This window comes from Anser anser (genome assembly GCF_964211835.1).
Source record: "Anser anser genome assembly, chromosome: 7".
NCBI lineage: Eukaryota > Metazoa > Chordata > Aves > Anseriformes > Anatidae > Anser > Anser anser.
The window spans coordinates 28,269,201-28,284,183 of record NC_139727.1 but is presented as its reverse complement, the minus strand read 5'-3'; the positions used below and the strand labels follow the sequence as shown (position 1 = coordinate 28,284,183).

The 14,983-nt window shown below is 43.6% G+C and overlaps 1 protein-coding gene across 3 annotated transcripts in view; it reads right to left on the bottom strand.

The window, feature by feature from the left end:
* CNNM2 (cyclin and CBS domain divalent metal cation transport mediator 2) overlaps positions 1-14,983 on the bottom strand; it is a 121,424-nt gene that overhangs the window by 17,080 nt on the left and 89,361 nt on the right. For 2 of the 3 annotated variants that reach the window (XM_083845019.1, XM_083845020.1), the window contains exons 2-5: positions 11,885-12,028; positions 6,379-6,516; positions 4,116-4,285; positions 632-725 (exon numbers count right to left, since the gene is read on the bottom strand). In XM_083845019.1, coding sequence (XP_083701145.1) covers positions 632-725; positions 4,116-4,285; positions 6,379-6,516; positions 11,885-12,028 — 546 coding nt within the window. Of the gene's footprint in view, positions 1-631; positions 726-4,115; positions 4,286-6,138; positions 6,204-6,378; positions 6,517-11,884; positions 12,029-14,983 lie in introns of those variants that run through there. The other variant, XR_014587046.1, reaches the window with a different exon arrangement.

The window sequence follows — 14,983 nt, the reverse complement described above, 5'->3', positions numbered from 1 at the left end:
CTCCTGGATAAGGCAACTCCCCGACTTGTGTCTGTGAGATGCTGGGCTCTGCAGCTACTGTTTATGCACTGGGAATTCCCTCACATCTCAGCCTCAGCTGCCAGCTCTCCCCCTTGCTGATCTCTCAGCTATATCTCCGCACAAGCTACAGGAACAATCTCTTTTCCTTGTCCCACTGCCCTCATTTCCCTCAAAATGCCTTTAGAAACAACAATCGGCAAAGCAAACCATATCAAAACTAGCAGGTTGTTTGTATGCTGCACCACTAGATGTCCCTCTGCTACTAATTATTTATTCTCATTAATTCAATCCCTGCTATGGTACAGTGAGAATACAAAGCTCCCAGCCGTCACCACACAGCTCCCTCGCTAAGGCCTCTGTGTGCATCCTCTGGGAGCCTGCAGGCCGCTGCCAGCTGCTCGGCTTTCAGAGTCAGCACTGCCACGAGCGTCGGTGCGCCCCAGAGATGCTGTGCCAGGCAGGTAGTTTCGCTAGCAAGGAGTTTATCCTTTGCACCAGCCCCGCAGGACGCAGCAGGGGATGCCCTGCGCAGCCCCCTCCCGCCACACACACGGCAGCAGGCAGGCTTGTGCGCGAGTGCATTCCAGAAGCAGAAGGTAAGAGGACATACCTGGCGATGCTGTGAGGGCCATCACCCCATAGTAGGAAAAAGCACCAGCTTCAAACTTCATCCCCTCCTTCCCAGCCTCCACTTCCACCTTCCCCTGTTAAGGAAAAGGAGAGAGAGCTGCAATTAAAAGGGACCACGGGTCTTGAGGCACAAGACCAGACTCGAGCCCCAACAGCTAGTTTTCCCTGACGTCACTAAGTCGTGTCATGGTCCCTGCAGTTTGTAAGGATGCCTGAAAAGAGATAGACCCCGGGGGCCAAAGAGTCTCGTTCCCTGGGCGGTTCTGGTCTTTGGTTCCCTGTGGCCATGTGAGTCCCTGCAGAGGAGCAGGGTCCCCACAGCAGCTCGGGTGGTACTGCTGACATGCTCCAAGGGCTGCCAGGCTGCTTGTCCCCAGTGCGGGGAAAAGAAAAAAAACAAAACCTCCCTCAATATCACAACAGGCTTATATGGGGGACCCCCGTCATCTGGGGTCCTGAGACACCTACGCATTGGGGGCCGTGGCTCACATTCACATGAAGCCCCCTCTAACACAAACACAGGAAATGGAGACGGGAGACAACACACGAGGAGGCCGCCTACTTTCACCGCTGAGATTCCCACAGAAACAAAGCCCTTATTCCTGAAGCAGCAGTCTTGGGGTTATTTTAGTTTTGTCGGTTGCTGGCAGTTTTACACATTCCGGTGCCCTTAAATTGTGATCCTGTTCTTTTGCAGAGTTTTGTTTAGAAGGGCCCTCAGTGCTTCCCAAGCTATACACCACCATCCTACCACGCTATGCACCCGTTTCTGATGTGGTCTGAACCAAACGTTTAACATCACATGCTAGTATCATGCAAAGGAGTCTAGAACAGAAGCTACACTATCAAATGTAGCTGTAAACATCCCAATTATTTGGTATGTAAGTAGGAAGAAATAATTGCCTTCTTAGTGGGACCTGCCTTTCACCTCCATCTTTACGGATACTATACAGAGAGTTACAGCACATAACTGCAGAAAAAAGAGATCTCAAGCATCTTTCAGGCTGAACTACAGCAAGGTTGGGATTTTAGGCAAACAGCCTAATTACCTGCAATGCTTTCCCTCTGACGAGGCTGGAAAGGGCAGACTTGATACTTGTACTAAGTGAATCGAGCATCAGATTTACACAATCAGATGAAAGTGAGTCCAAAAGATTTTATTTCTATGTGTTTATTGCCTTAAATGCTATTTAAACTATTTAAACATGCCTTTAATTTTATAGCACTGTACTGACACAGAAAAACATGCAAATGAAATCAGCCTGCGTAAGACCTGATACTAAGTCAGTTTTCCTAACTGTTGCAGATCAGAAAAACCATAAAATCGATCTAACAGGAAGAGAGAGCCTAGCTCACAAATCCACTTTCCTGCTATCACAAATAACCTCTTCATATAATCCCTTTGAAAATCAATTTCACTCCACAACACCAATAAGTAGCTTATTTGTTCATTATAAGCTTTCCAGTAGGTACAACTTGGTCACCCAGGCCAAGACTGGTTATAAACGGGGCTCGCAACCTACTTGTCTCTACTAGTTGTTTACCAGCCAAGGCCAGGTCTTCAAAACACATACACAAGAAACGCAAGTGGGCTTTGATCTTCACATACAGTCAGTCTGGGTTAGTAGCTAAACAAATACAAGCTAGTAGCTAGCAGCAAGAGTGTAGCTTCAGCTCCAGCACTTTGCTCTGTCAGCACACACGGCACTTCCCGGAGGTGGCCGTAAGAAGGTAAGGCATGCTTGGCATAGTCACAGCAGCTGAAAAACCAAGAACTCCCCACGCGTGCCACCAGATGTGTGCTGCCCTGATTAAACACATGCATCTACGGCTTCTGTTTCTCCCCTGCTTAATGCTCTGACATGAATTTTGAAAGAACAGAATGACAAAACCAAATCTCAAACTGCTACAGAAGGACTTCTCATTAGCTAAAGAAAAACTTGCATACAAGTGACTTTCCAACTAAAGCAGTAACTCTACAGAGGTTAAATTGGTAAATTTAATGCACAGAATATATATTTGTTTGTGTTCTGGTATGCTTTTAATGTGAAAGGTATTCTTGGTATCTCCGGGTGAGAGAATATGCCCAAGACCAGATATTTTAAGTAACAAAAGCAGAGTATTGATCCTCTTCATCCCTGCAGAACCAACGTCACCATTTTTATAGTATGCATCTACTGCAAAACTCACTTTTCCAAATGCATTATAGACTTAGCACACTGTTTTTACTAAATATTTATTGACTGAAGAGTAGCTCAGAAAGAACCAATTGTTCTTTTAGATTGCATATGTCCTCCACTTACAGCTTTGCAGCATTACCTCATCCAGAAGCATTATCTTGCCTCTGGAGTATTTTAGATTGCAACAATTCAGCACGTAAAAAAGAGCAGTTAAAGAGCTACCAGTGGCTCCTCAAACACTTCAAAAAGAAAAACAAAAAACAACCTAATTCTTTTTTAAAAGAGAGGTATGTTGAATCCACAATATCATATTCCAGTGCTTTCTTCATTGTTTATCACTAATGACGTTTAATCCCCCTGACACCCACTCTTTTTTTTTTTTTTTAAGGCAAAGGTAAGGAAGATTTCAAGCCCTGTGTTACCTCTTCAGCTACAACGCCTATGTTTGTAAACCAAAACTCATTTCAGTTATCCAGGGTATAAACATAAGCACCTCTCCAGCAAAATGTTCCTGCTCAAACAGTGCTAGAATGTTCCTGCCAAGTAACAGACCCTAGGAGATAATCAGCACTGAAAACGACCCTGTAGCGAACAAACAGAAAGTAGTCCTTCCACACCCCCTAGGGCTGCAATCTGAAAATCACCCAAATGCAACTTTCTCAGGGTAGGGCAAGAGCTGAGGTGGCAGGGTGCCCAGGGAACTGCAGGGGCTGTGGCAGGAGGTGCCAGGGGTTCAGTAGATGGCGCAATGGCCCCACTAAAACCTGTATTTAGCACACCACCGAAGGTACAGACTTCACAATTGCACGGAAAAACGCCATCTTTCCGAACTGTCAAACTCCCCATGCCTCCTTTTGCAAACCGAAGAATGCATTTGTGAAGCATCCTGGCCAAGCTCAAACCAAAAAATACATTTGTAAAGCATCCTGGCCGAGCTCCTACTGACATGACATTTTTTGTACCCGTTTTCCAAGCAATGCTAGCTGTACACAGGGATTCTTTCACACTGCTGATCCTAGTAATACCTAAAGCATAAATAACTTTAAACAGATGATTGGAAGTGGGAAGCACTGTCTACCCATCAAAGCAGGTTTAACTGAGGCTGAAAGCAGCTGAGTGAGCTCTTCAAGTTGGTAAGCTCATAAAGGAGACAGAAGCAGTTACCACAAACCATAGCTCCAAACCTATGCTTGAATGAAGATAAAATTCAACAAGAGAGGTAGCAAAAGCATTATGTCAGGAGATGCATGATACTGCACATAGCAACATAATCACATGTCTGACCTGTAAAATGAGAATGAAGTAGTCGACAGGCTTGTTTCGCTGGTAGAGGTAGTGTTCTGGGGCTTTCTTGTTCTTCTCGTCGTATTTCAGCTCCTGGATAACGTTGGGATGTTTTAGCAGCCTGAGAAGGATCTTCTCTGACATCTGGGATGGACCAAAGGCTTCTACTTCTATAACAAAAGATACAACCTGGCATTACACTTCATATGCCTGGCAAGAAGTTAGCAATACTCGTTAATAAGCATTTGCCTATAAAAGACACACGGATGCAGAGAGATCCATTATGGAATTGCAGGCTTCCTGTCTTTTGAGACTGTTAGATTTGTAAGGGGAAAAAAACAGGAACGCCTCAACCTTCATTACTGCAGTATTTTTCAAAACAACCAAAAACCATGTCCATCTGAAATGGAAAAGAAAAAAGAAAGGCAGTCTTGCCCACTTGAGAGTGAAATCACAGTCGAATAGGCTTATTGGAGAGTTGTAAATGGGAAGAGCTTTACAACTGGGGCACAGAGAACCTTTGAATGTGCTTTTTCCTTCCTCAGAAGGTATTAAGTTACTGCATTTTTTGCACTCTATAAAAAAAATCAGAGTTTGGGGCCTAGAAAGTTGCTCTAGATAGATGCTCTACATAAATCAAAGACAATTTGAGCTGCCACGGTTCACATGGGAAGAGTTACTCAACGTGAGACACAGTGCAGGTCAGTTCAAACCACGTGGGATTAATACCTGACACACAGAACACATTCCCTATCCACTTGCTCTTCAGTCATCAGTGTTCCCAACAGCAGCTGCTTGAAGTGAAAAAGCTTATCCTTGTGTGAGAGAGTTAGGCCAGGGATGTCGAGATAGACACATGCAAATTGATAAGCTTTCCTAACACCTTTCAGAACAGGACCGTTAATGACCCAGCACCTTTCATCTGCTCCAGGTACTATTCTCAAATTAGAACAGAGAAACCAAAATTGTAGCTTTCATCTTATTTAGCAGCAGCTTCACTGCCAGATTTAAGCTACAAAATCCTTTCATCCACAAAACAAGCAGAGACGCAGCACTGTAAGACTATGTCTGTTGAGAAGGTGTTTAGGGAACTCCACCAAGTCTTGTACAACTAGGTGAACAACGCTTTGCTTGCTGTTAAATCCGCGTCTTCCCGTTGAACTGTTTCCTTTCACCAAGGACATGCTCACATGCACATGAGCCGCAGGAGTCCAAGCCTTTTAAGGATTTACTGTCCCTCAGCTGAGGTGTGATAACCGATCACGCACGTGTTTCTTTTAAGTCGCAGAGGCAAAATAAAGCACGAAGGCAGACTGGGAGCATCTAGGCAGGCAGTTACTGTATCTCAAGAGGAGGGGAAGTACTGCTTTCCAGCTTGAGCTGGCCAGCTTGAGACAGAATGAATTTCAATCCATGAATATATGTCGAATATAGCAGTGAAAGACGCCCGTCTGAAAGGCCTGCACATGAGAAGTCTTTATATGTCAAAGAGAGACAACATGAGCAATAGGAAGGTATGTTTTCCACAAGCTCTCCTGTTAACAGGTCTCACCTCTGAGGTGAAGGGACCAACTTTACGACGGTGGCAATGTCAGCTGCAAGAAACCATTCAAGCCCCTGGCCTCTCTGCCAGACTGCCCACCCAAGGGCTAAAACATCAAGGTGATCTGGGATGGAGACAACTGTCCTCTGAAACCTGGAGCCATCAACGGAGGTCACACAAGCCAGCAAGAAAATCCACTTTTATAAGTACAGTTCAACTGCCTGTGCAGTCTGCGTTAAGTGTGTCGGGATTGTTTTTCACTTCGAGTCAAAAAGTCTCATGGAACAGGTTTACACCTTCCTGCAAAAAGTCCAGCATCTCTTTCTGGATGAAGTGCCAGAGTGCAATTACAGTCAGCTGGCCAGTGGTATCGAGTCGTCTGTGGTTTGTTCCCTGAGCTCTTCCTAATGGGGTGCACTTGCTAGTCGTTAATCTGACGGACTCTAGACATGCAGTGCGGCACTTGGCATTCATCCTTACCTTTCAGACCAATTTAAAGTTACTGGTCCACCCCTGGTAAATGTCTCAGAGGGTTCATGCCGACACTGAACACAGGAGAGGAGAGAATTTAAAAAGAAAAACACAACAGTGGCATTATTTGTCACCCCACCATCCAGCCTCCCTTCCCGCCTGCACTGTCCCACCCACCTCGCCGGCCTTTGCTGACAAACTGCCTCCGAGGCTCTGGCATGATCGTGAAAACAGATAATCCACACTTGCCTGTTGCCAGGAAGCGGTGCATTGCCAGGAGGAGCTGCGGTGATATTTTAACCTTCATCTCGCTGTCTGTCTGCTTGAAGGCAGAGAAGTCCTGCTTCCTGTCCCGATGAGCTACTTTCTTTTTCGTCTTGTTATCAGCTGGGGAAGGGAGGGTGAGAGAAGAAAGGAAGGAAGCGATTTCTGTTAGAATGGGGTCCAACAAGAACTGCGCTGGATGGAGTCAGCCAGGACAGCCACCCAGAGCAAACTGTGCAGACAGACCCCTCTGCAGCACCCATGCAAAGCCTTGCTCATTGATACACCTCAAAAAACAGAAATAATCAGTGACCTGTGCTGCAGGCTGACATCCAGGAACCCACAATCTCTGTCACTTCCATGTGAGAGAAGTGTCTGCTTGCAAGCATCTAATTGCAGAGCAGTTCTGCATGTTGTGCACGGTGTGAGGGCAATTCTAGGTGGGCAGGAGGGGTCCTGCTCAGTGTTGCTAACAATAGAAAGGTGTTCAACTAGAGTATCTGTGATAAATACCTTCTTTTTTATTTTTTATTTTTATATACACTCCTTAGAAAATCCCCAGCAAATACAGAGATTAAATAAGCAATTACTTATTTCTTATGCTTTACCATGGGGTGACTGACTCTTCACAGCTTGAGCAAAATCTGCACGTCTTTGGTCCAAGTAACTCACAATGTCTAACGTATGCAGGAACGTATTCACGGAACGTGAATGGGAAACTAGTCCACCAGAAGCTCTCACTATGTCCTACCTCTTCTAAGAGGTAAGAAGAAAAGAATCCATGCTTTTTCTGAAAAGCTCGGAGAATGCTATTTTTTACAATGCCACATCTGAGATGCTGTCTCACAAGGAGCTGTGTCATTGCCCTCTTCAGTGGCTTCACCAGAAGCACAAGCAGGGAAATGTCTCTTCAGCAGGGCAGTATTCCTGTACTCCTTTATTGCTTTTGTCAATGAGCCCTACCACAGCAAGCTTCCCGCTGCACTGGTGGTACCTGAATACAGCACCAGCATCGCATATGGGAGGATGCCTTAAATCTTTCTGTCTTTCAGTCATCAGGGTAAGAGACCCAGGCTCTTCGTCAATTGATGGGGGATTTCAATTCCTCCCATGGTTTCCTTGGCAGCTTGTCCAAAAACCTTCTCCCAAGAAAAATACTACACAGTGAGAGCAAAGGCACTATCTCTGCATATTTTTGTGAGGAATAGTCTTAAATGTTCTTTGCTATTCAGATAATTACCAAGCTTCTTGTAAGAAACAGAAAGCAAGGACTGGATGGTGACAGAAATAATTAAATCTGTAACCAGGTATTTCCTGTCCTTTCTACAGTGAGATGGAGACCTGGGCGCTTAAATTATCTTGGCAGACTTAAGCTATCTCTGCTTTCAAAGTGATGTGATGCTGTTTGGTTCTGCAACATGAGCAACGTGCCACGTGAGGGATACCCTCAGTATAACTTTAGGTGAGGTATCACAAGTACTGTAGCTATCTTCAGTAGGTCCTGGAAATATTTAGATTTTCCTGTAAATCCAAAGCAGCAAGGCTGACTGTGAGCTCCTGGGCTGCAGGAGAGAACTCAAGAAGAGGATAGGTCCAAGTACAAGCAATGTTGTCATCCCTCTTGCCATATTCCTGAACTTCACGCCTGATGCAGGACAACAATTGCATTTATTTCTTTGAAGGAGCCAGCCCAGTATGGAAGACAGCTACAGAACAGGGAGTTCAAACCTCAGATCACCCGTTCAGCCGGGCAGGAAGGCAGTAAGCTGACGGGCACTGCAAATGCACCTGGACAACTTGCAGGGAAGAGTTTTTGCTGTCTTTTTGTGCTCCTTTTTGTCCTTTTCTCTTTAGGATCTGTATTAACCAGCGTAGACATCTGCAGTGAGCTCCAGACAAGAGAATGAGGACAAAAATCTATCTTCAAATGGACGCGTGGTTCTGTTGGCACGTAAGGACTGTACAATAACCAAACAGCAAGGACAGGGACAAGCAACTGCTTGATATTTGCAGCTCTCCGGTACTCCAGGAACAGCACAAATCCCAGAGGCCCAGACTCACTGACCGTGTGCCCACAGTCAGCAGTGGGATGCCTGGCCCAAGGCAGTGGGAGGTGGATGCCAGAGCCCTGCTCAGCACCCCCCACGTCCCCTTCTCCCTCCTCCCCCAGGTGATGCACACACCCAGGCTGACAGCCTGTGCCCCACATGCTGCACAGTTCTAAGCCTGTGGGTTTGTTTAATTTTAAAAGAAAGGCTTAGGAATTAACTAAGCTAGTTTTGCTAGTTCTTTTGGTCTTGAGGTGGGAAAACTAGGTTGCCCGGTGTCTCATGCATGTTTTGGCAACCGTCAGAAACTCAGCATGACTAAACCTGAAGCTCTAAAACAACCTAAAGTAGCTTCTTGTAAGGATGCTGCTCCTGCAGCCTACCAGTGCTAGACCACAGGTTAGCAAGTCCACAAGCCTTATGGCCAACAGCATAAAAGCACCACTTTCTGGAAGGTGGTAACAGCTTGGGTGTGTCGAAAGATTAGATTCCAGCTGCAGAAAGCTCTGCTCTCCTGGCGCAGGACACTGCCAATATCTGCAGGTCCTGCCAGGCAAATCAGGGTTGCATAACCTTCTGTGTTGCTACGGTTTCACTGGATGACAGTGGAAATACTTATGAGGGCAAACAGTTTTTTAGTCCTGTAGCTCTGTAATTTACTGGGGAGAGAGATACAGGGTTTACTAGCACATATATTTAACATACCTGTTTTGAGAGCTGTTTGGAAATGGGAATGTTAGGGTAAGATGTGGTCTTCCCCTCAGGGAAGTGACTGGCCAAGGCTAACTCATTTGTAGAAAAGCCCTGGATTTTAGATAGGGTCCTCTCAGCCTGTGAGAAGCTTGGAAAATGCGTCCCTACGATAGCTGGGGCCACAGGAGAGCAGCACACGTTCCTGTAGTGCATCAAACGCTCCAGCTTTCCAGTACTAAGAGCAAAACACGCTGACAGCTCTTATCTGTGACACTGGCTGAGATATTTCCAGAGCCCACCTGTATCATAACTGAAACCCCTTCTCTGCACCCCATCAGCATCCCCACTATGGAGTCACACACTCTAAAGCACTCAACCCAAGCAGGTGTTGATAGATCAAATATATTTAACATTTTCTCTTGATCCCAACATCTCTGCAAGCCATAAGGCATAGCAGACTAGAGCAATGTGAAGTAATGCCATGTGTCTACAGGGTACACAGCCCTTGAGAAATTCAGCTGCAGAGCTTCAGCAGCTTTCAGCAAAAACTGTAAATTTACAGTTGCTTCTACCCTAACACGGTTGAAATGCATTTTCACAGAAACAGCAGAAAGGCACAGCTCCAACGCCAAGGTCAGCCATTTCATCAAATCTCCAGTTTCCATCAAAGCACAACAAAACATGTTTAAAACTTCAGAACAAAGGCATAATAACACTGCCAAAACTTGTCATAATGTCTACTTTTAGGTAAACCTTACTTTTTAGCATAGAGCAAATCCTAAGGTTTTAAGTTCTGAGCAAGCTGTCTTGCTCTTATAATGAACAGCACCAGAGACCTCAGATACTAGGGTGGGTTACTAGCACTGACACACTGATATCAACATCAAAAAGAAGCTACCTTAACATATCATGGGCAATAAGCTACCTTCAGCAAGCCAAAAGCATGTTCCAATCACTATACCAATTGGAAGTGGTTGCAGCATACCAATCTGTTCAAATCCAAAACCTATATCACATTTTCTCCTAGCTTCTCTGCATTTCTGTTCTCTCCCTTACCGTCCCAGTTTCCTTTGATCTAAACAGCAGAATGAATTCCAGCGCTTCATAATGAAACCAGAAGGTCATCTTAATGGTACACAGCAGGAGCCACCCCTCAAAATTTCCTGCATCCTCCAGGAAGCCTAGGAAGTTAAGTTTCCCTCCTATTCTGAACTAGGGATTTTCTATACTAAAACCTTCCCAGGAAGGACAGTTTCCAATGAACCAGCTCTATTTTGTTAATCTAGGAAGTCTTCAGATAGTAAAATTAAATTATCATTTTCTTGCCCTCCAACATGCTATTAATGGCCCACGCTTTTTTTCTGTTCCGAAGAACACCACAGCATGATCTATACAGTTCCTCTTAACAAACAAGAATAAAAACCACACCACTATTTTAGATTACAAAAGAAAGTCTGAATTCACCCTGTAAAAGCATTATGTTGTAACTGATTAGCCCAGCAATTAAGTTGTGGCAGTATGAAGAAGATCAATACTAACTGGACTTCTGTGATTTGCATAGTAATTAGACCACTTAGTGCAGTGTAAAACAAAACCCTGATTTACACAAACCTTTGGGCACATAAATTCTGGTAAAATACTGGCCAGCTATGGAAAGTAGTTCAAGCAAAACCAATCTATTAGGAAAAGCAGAAGTATGTCTATCCTACAGTGCAAAGTGCTCCTTTGGCTTTTGGCTTGGAAGGAAGATAGAAGACTGCTTGCATTGGCCTGAAAAAGATGCTGTAGAAACATTCAGAGCCCTTTCATGAGAAAAGAAAAAGAAAGCAAAGGTCAGCTGAACAGTGTGAAAGATATTTAAAATGACCATTTCTATTATTTCTATCACAATAGAATCTAGAGACATCCTTCTGCTACGCTTGAACACAAAGTAAAAAATAGCATCTGCCAGCAAGCGATCGAAGTACAGATAAGACAGATGAAGAATGACAGAAAGGAAGTTCAATGTGCACAGGCCAGATTGTGCAGATGGGAACAGAAGCAAAGACAGTTTAGGTAACTGGTCAAAGACCAGAAAAACTGAAGTGAGGGAAAAAAAATTCCCAGGTAATGCTCAACCTGTACCATCATTTGCCTTATGTTAACACTAACGAAGGAAGGAGCTGTACCGTGTGATTAAAAAAAATAAGTCGTTTAGGACTTGCTGATTTTTAGCCCTGCAGAAGCTTTTCCATTCTTAGGATCTCTCTGAACGAGTGACAGAGATTGACTCTAAAGAGATTCCATTCCTCTTCCCTGAGGTATGGTTATCTGCCTGCTTTCTTTCTAAAATGCAGTGAGTCAATAGACTACAGGCCCTTAAGGTGGAGAGAGGTTAGGGGAAAATGTGGGAGGTCACGAGTGCTGGAACAAAGAGGTTTAAACTAGGCCACTGTGATGGAGAACAGCTAACAGGAGAGACCAGGATGTTGCACATGTGAATCTTCTAGATGGAATGCTCAAATAAAGAAAGCTGTCCTATTTTTGAACTAATACAGCTTAAAGGGGTGAGGTGCCCATGCTGTGAAAACAAAAATCACTTTGACTATCTAAGGGATTTGCAGGTTATTTGTCCACTGATATATTAAATCAGCAACTTACATTTCTACAACATCTTACATCGCATCAACAAAGCTATAAGACACAGCTGCTGCTGGATGGAGTCTTCCCTCTCCTCTGTAAAAAACAAAAAAATAAACATTTCTACTCACTGTATAGGTCTGTTTCATCCAGAATCTCAGACTTGATGATCTCTTCAATCACATCTTCTAAAGTGACAATTCCCAGGACTTCATAAAAAGGATCCCCTTCTCCTTCATTGTTTACTCTTTGTACTATAGCCAGGTGAGACTTGCCTGCAAGGAGACAGATCAGCAATTTAGACATTTAGAAATTCCTGAAAGATCAGAAATTACAGCAGAATTACATACAACAGGTATAAATAAAAAGACAGAAAGGCTGGTGTTGCACCTCATAAAAAAGCTACAAAATTTAAGAGACCCTCAAAATCATGATCTGATTTCCCTCTAAGAAATATATTCCTGGATCACACAAATCCACCTAGCACACTAATGAACAGTCAAAAATATCAGTGTTCTCTTACTAATTTCGTTCCCCAGTGAAACCATCGCCCTGGCTTTGCACTCATTATACTATTTTGTTGATGGCCTTTTCTCCTCTTTTGTCCTGCACTGGCAGAGGAAGGTCTGGCTGGAGTCCTCCTTTGCAGGGAGCTCCCGTGGATGCTCCTCAAGCTTACAAACAACAGCAAGAATGGCCACATCACAGAAGCATGTGGACAGGGTAGAGCTGGGGAGAAGAGCTCAGCCCAACCCATAAATTCCTCTTTTCTTCCTCCCCCCTGCAAAAAATAATTTATTTAGACGTGCTCCAGGCAGTAGGGGACTTATTTAGGAATGAATGGATTAATTAAAATATCCAAAGTGTCAGTGTCTGATTAACAAAGAGAAAAGCTAAGATAAGATATAGTAGTCAAGATCCCTAAGCTGTGCATCATTCACAGTGCATTTCCTAACTCCTGAAGTCCTTTCTGCCACGGGAATAATCAAGTACCATCACCCTTCCAATTCGCATTGACACTGGGGTTGCCAGTATCCCTAGCTGCCACCGAAAGTCGGTCCTTTGTAAAGGTGCCCAAAATGGCACCTTGATCTCTGCATTCAAAGGGTTCCCCAAATGCATGTAGCAATCTGAAGCACAAATACACAGATCTCAAGGTGCTTTGTGAGCTGTTGAGAAGTAAGCGACGTTGTCTCACATTCTTCTTTGTTGATCTCAAAACTGATACTTATCCCCATCTGGGGAAGACAACCAAAATAGTTCAACTTTGCTTAGACCCCTTTATAGGCAATAATGTCTGCATGTTTTAAGATTCAGATTATTAGACTAACAAGCATTCAAACTATTCCAAGCCAGACTTACTCATGCTTGAAGAATGAAAATATCCTGAACAAATTAGACGAGGGAGGAAAACTTATCAACTACTGATATAAACATTGCATCAGGTCAAGTCAATTCACTTTGGTAAGTTTTTCACATCTGCTTTCCCAGGGACCCAACATAAGCAGTTAAAAACAAATTCTTGGTGAATGCTGTCTGTCGAAAGTTAAATTCTTTTGCTATTCCCAGCTTGTGATCATTTAAAAGGAATTTTCCAAAGCAGGGTCTAATATTAGACTCAAAATGAAGTTTCCATTCCACTTAGGCGATATTCTCACCAAAGTAACTACTGCATAATCTGATTGTCTTGGAGCTACTCGTTTAGATGCAGATGGACATACTTTAAATACCAACTCCACAGCACTGCTGAGTCTTATCTTGAAGAGACCTTATTCTACAGTGAATTAATAGAAAGATGATTTGTGATTTTAAAGGATCAACAATCGTATTGTACTGAAAGTCTTTCGCTGTGCCAGTTTTTATTTCTTTGCATTCCTTGTAAGACTTCCAGCTCTTTTTACTGCTCAATGAACGGCATTAAATAAAAGTGACTTCATAAAAGGATGAAAGATTTACGTATTATTATCGTTGCTCTTCCCCTGTAATATATTACTCCAATTTCAATCTCATGATGTTCAGGAAGTGTGGAACAGAAATGCCAACATGGACAAAACAGAAGATTGTAATTTGTTTCCCAGTGCCTGCTCAGGTATCAGTACATTTGCTTTCAAGCCAAAAGACACAACTCCTTCAAGAACTATATCCATCACAGACCAGAACAGCTCATTTGTACCCGCTCATTCAGGTGCTGTTCACCGTTCTCCTCCATCAGTGGGTGGTAAGAGTGCTCAAATCCATTTGAGTGGATAAAATAAAAAAGAAAGCTTCCTCGAACAACAAAACAACGCTATTAACTCAGTGTTTCAGCTTTGATCAAAATCACCAAATTACAGCCTTTTCTTCCACTTCTGTACTTCCTGGGATAAACCTGAATGTAGTTGACAAAATTTTACATTTTGAGAAGAAGTCTTACTAATAGTGGAGTCCTGGACAAATCTACAAGCAATGGGGTAAATTTACAGCAACAGGACGGGGAAGGTACTGAAATGAAAAAGAAGGCTAGAAATGTTTTTTTTTTTTCTGGCTCTGCCATAATCCGTGATTTTTGTTTTTGATTTATCACCCAAAGTATGCAACCTGCTCTAGTGGACGGTGTCCCTGCCCAAGGCAGGAGGGTCGGAATTAGAGGATCTTTAAGGTCCCTTCCAACCCAAACCGTTTTACGATTCTATGACTGAAACTTTTAATAGTTTCAGAAGTCAATGAAATCTTCGGTGCGTAGCATTGATCTTCAGCTAGATCCTCACTATTAAAATTATATTCTGCAGTTTATCTGTCAAAAATACGTAACTTATCCAAAGGCAGATTGATGCTAACTTTCTTTCCCTCTTGACTATCAAGTTTTCCTCTTTCTGACTCTCAAGAATTCATCACTTTGCCGGGGTCAGATGAATTTCAACCAATCTAACTGGGCTGCCTTTTGTTCTCAAACTCTCTCTGCATTTGCTCCAGTACCCTTGCAGTCACTTGATGAAGCAGACCAGACCGAAAAATTACATTTCTTGGGTCTCTGTAAGTTAATTTTGATCCAGATATTTGCCAGAAATAATCAGAGAGTGGAATAAGCTGGTGCTGGTGATAGAGGTGGCAGGAAGATGCATTCCCATACTGGCTACTATCCGGCTTCAGGCTGCTGTGTGGCTGACTGCAAAATACCCTGCAAGTATGGGAGCAATCAAGGTGGAAAAGGCTAAAGGAAAAGCCAAAGGAGAGCAAAGACTTCTTTAAAA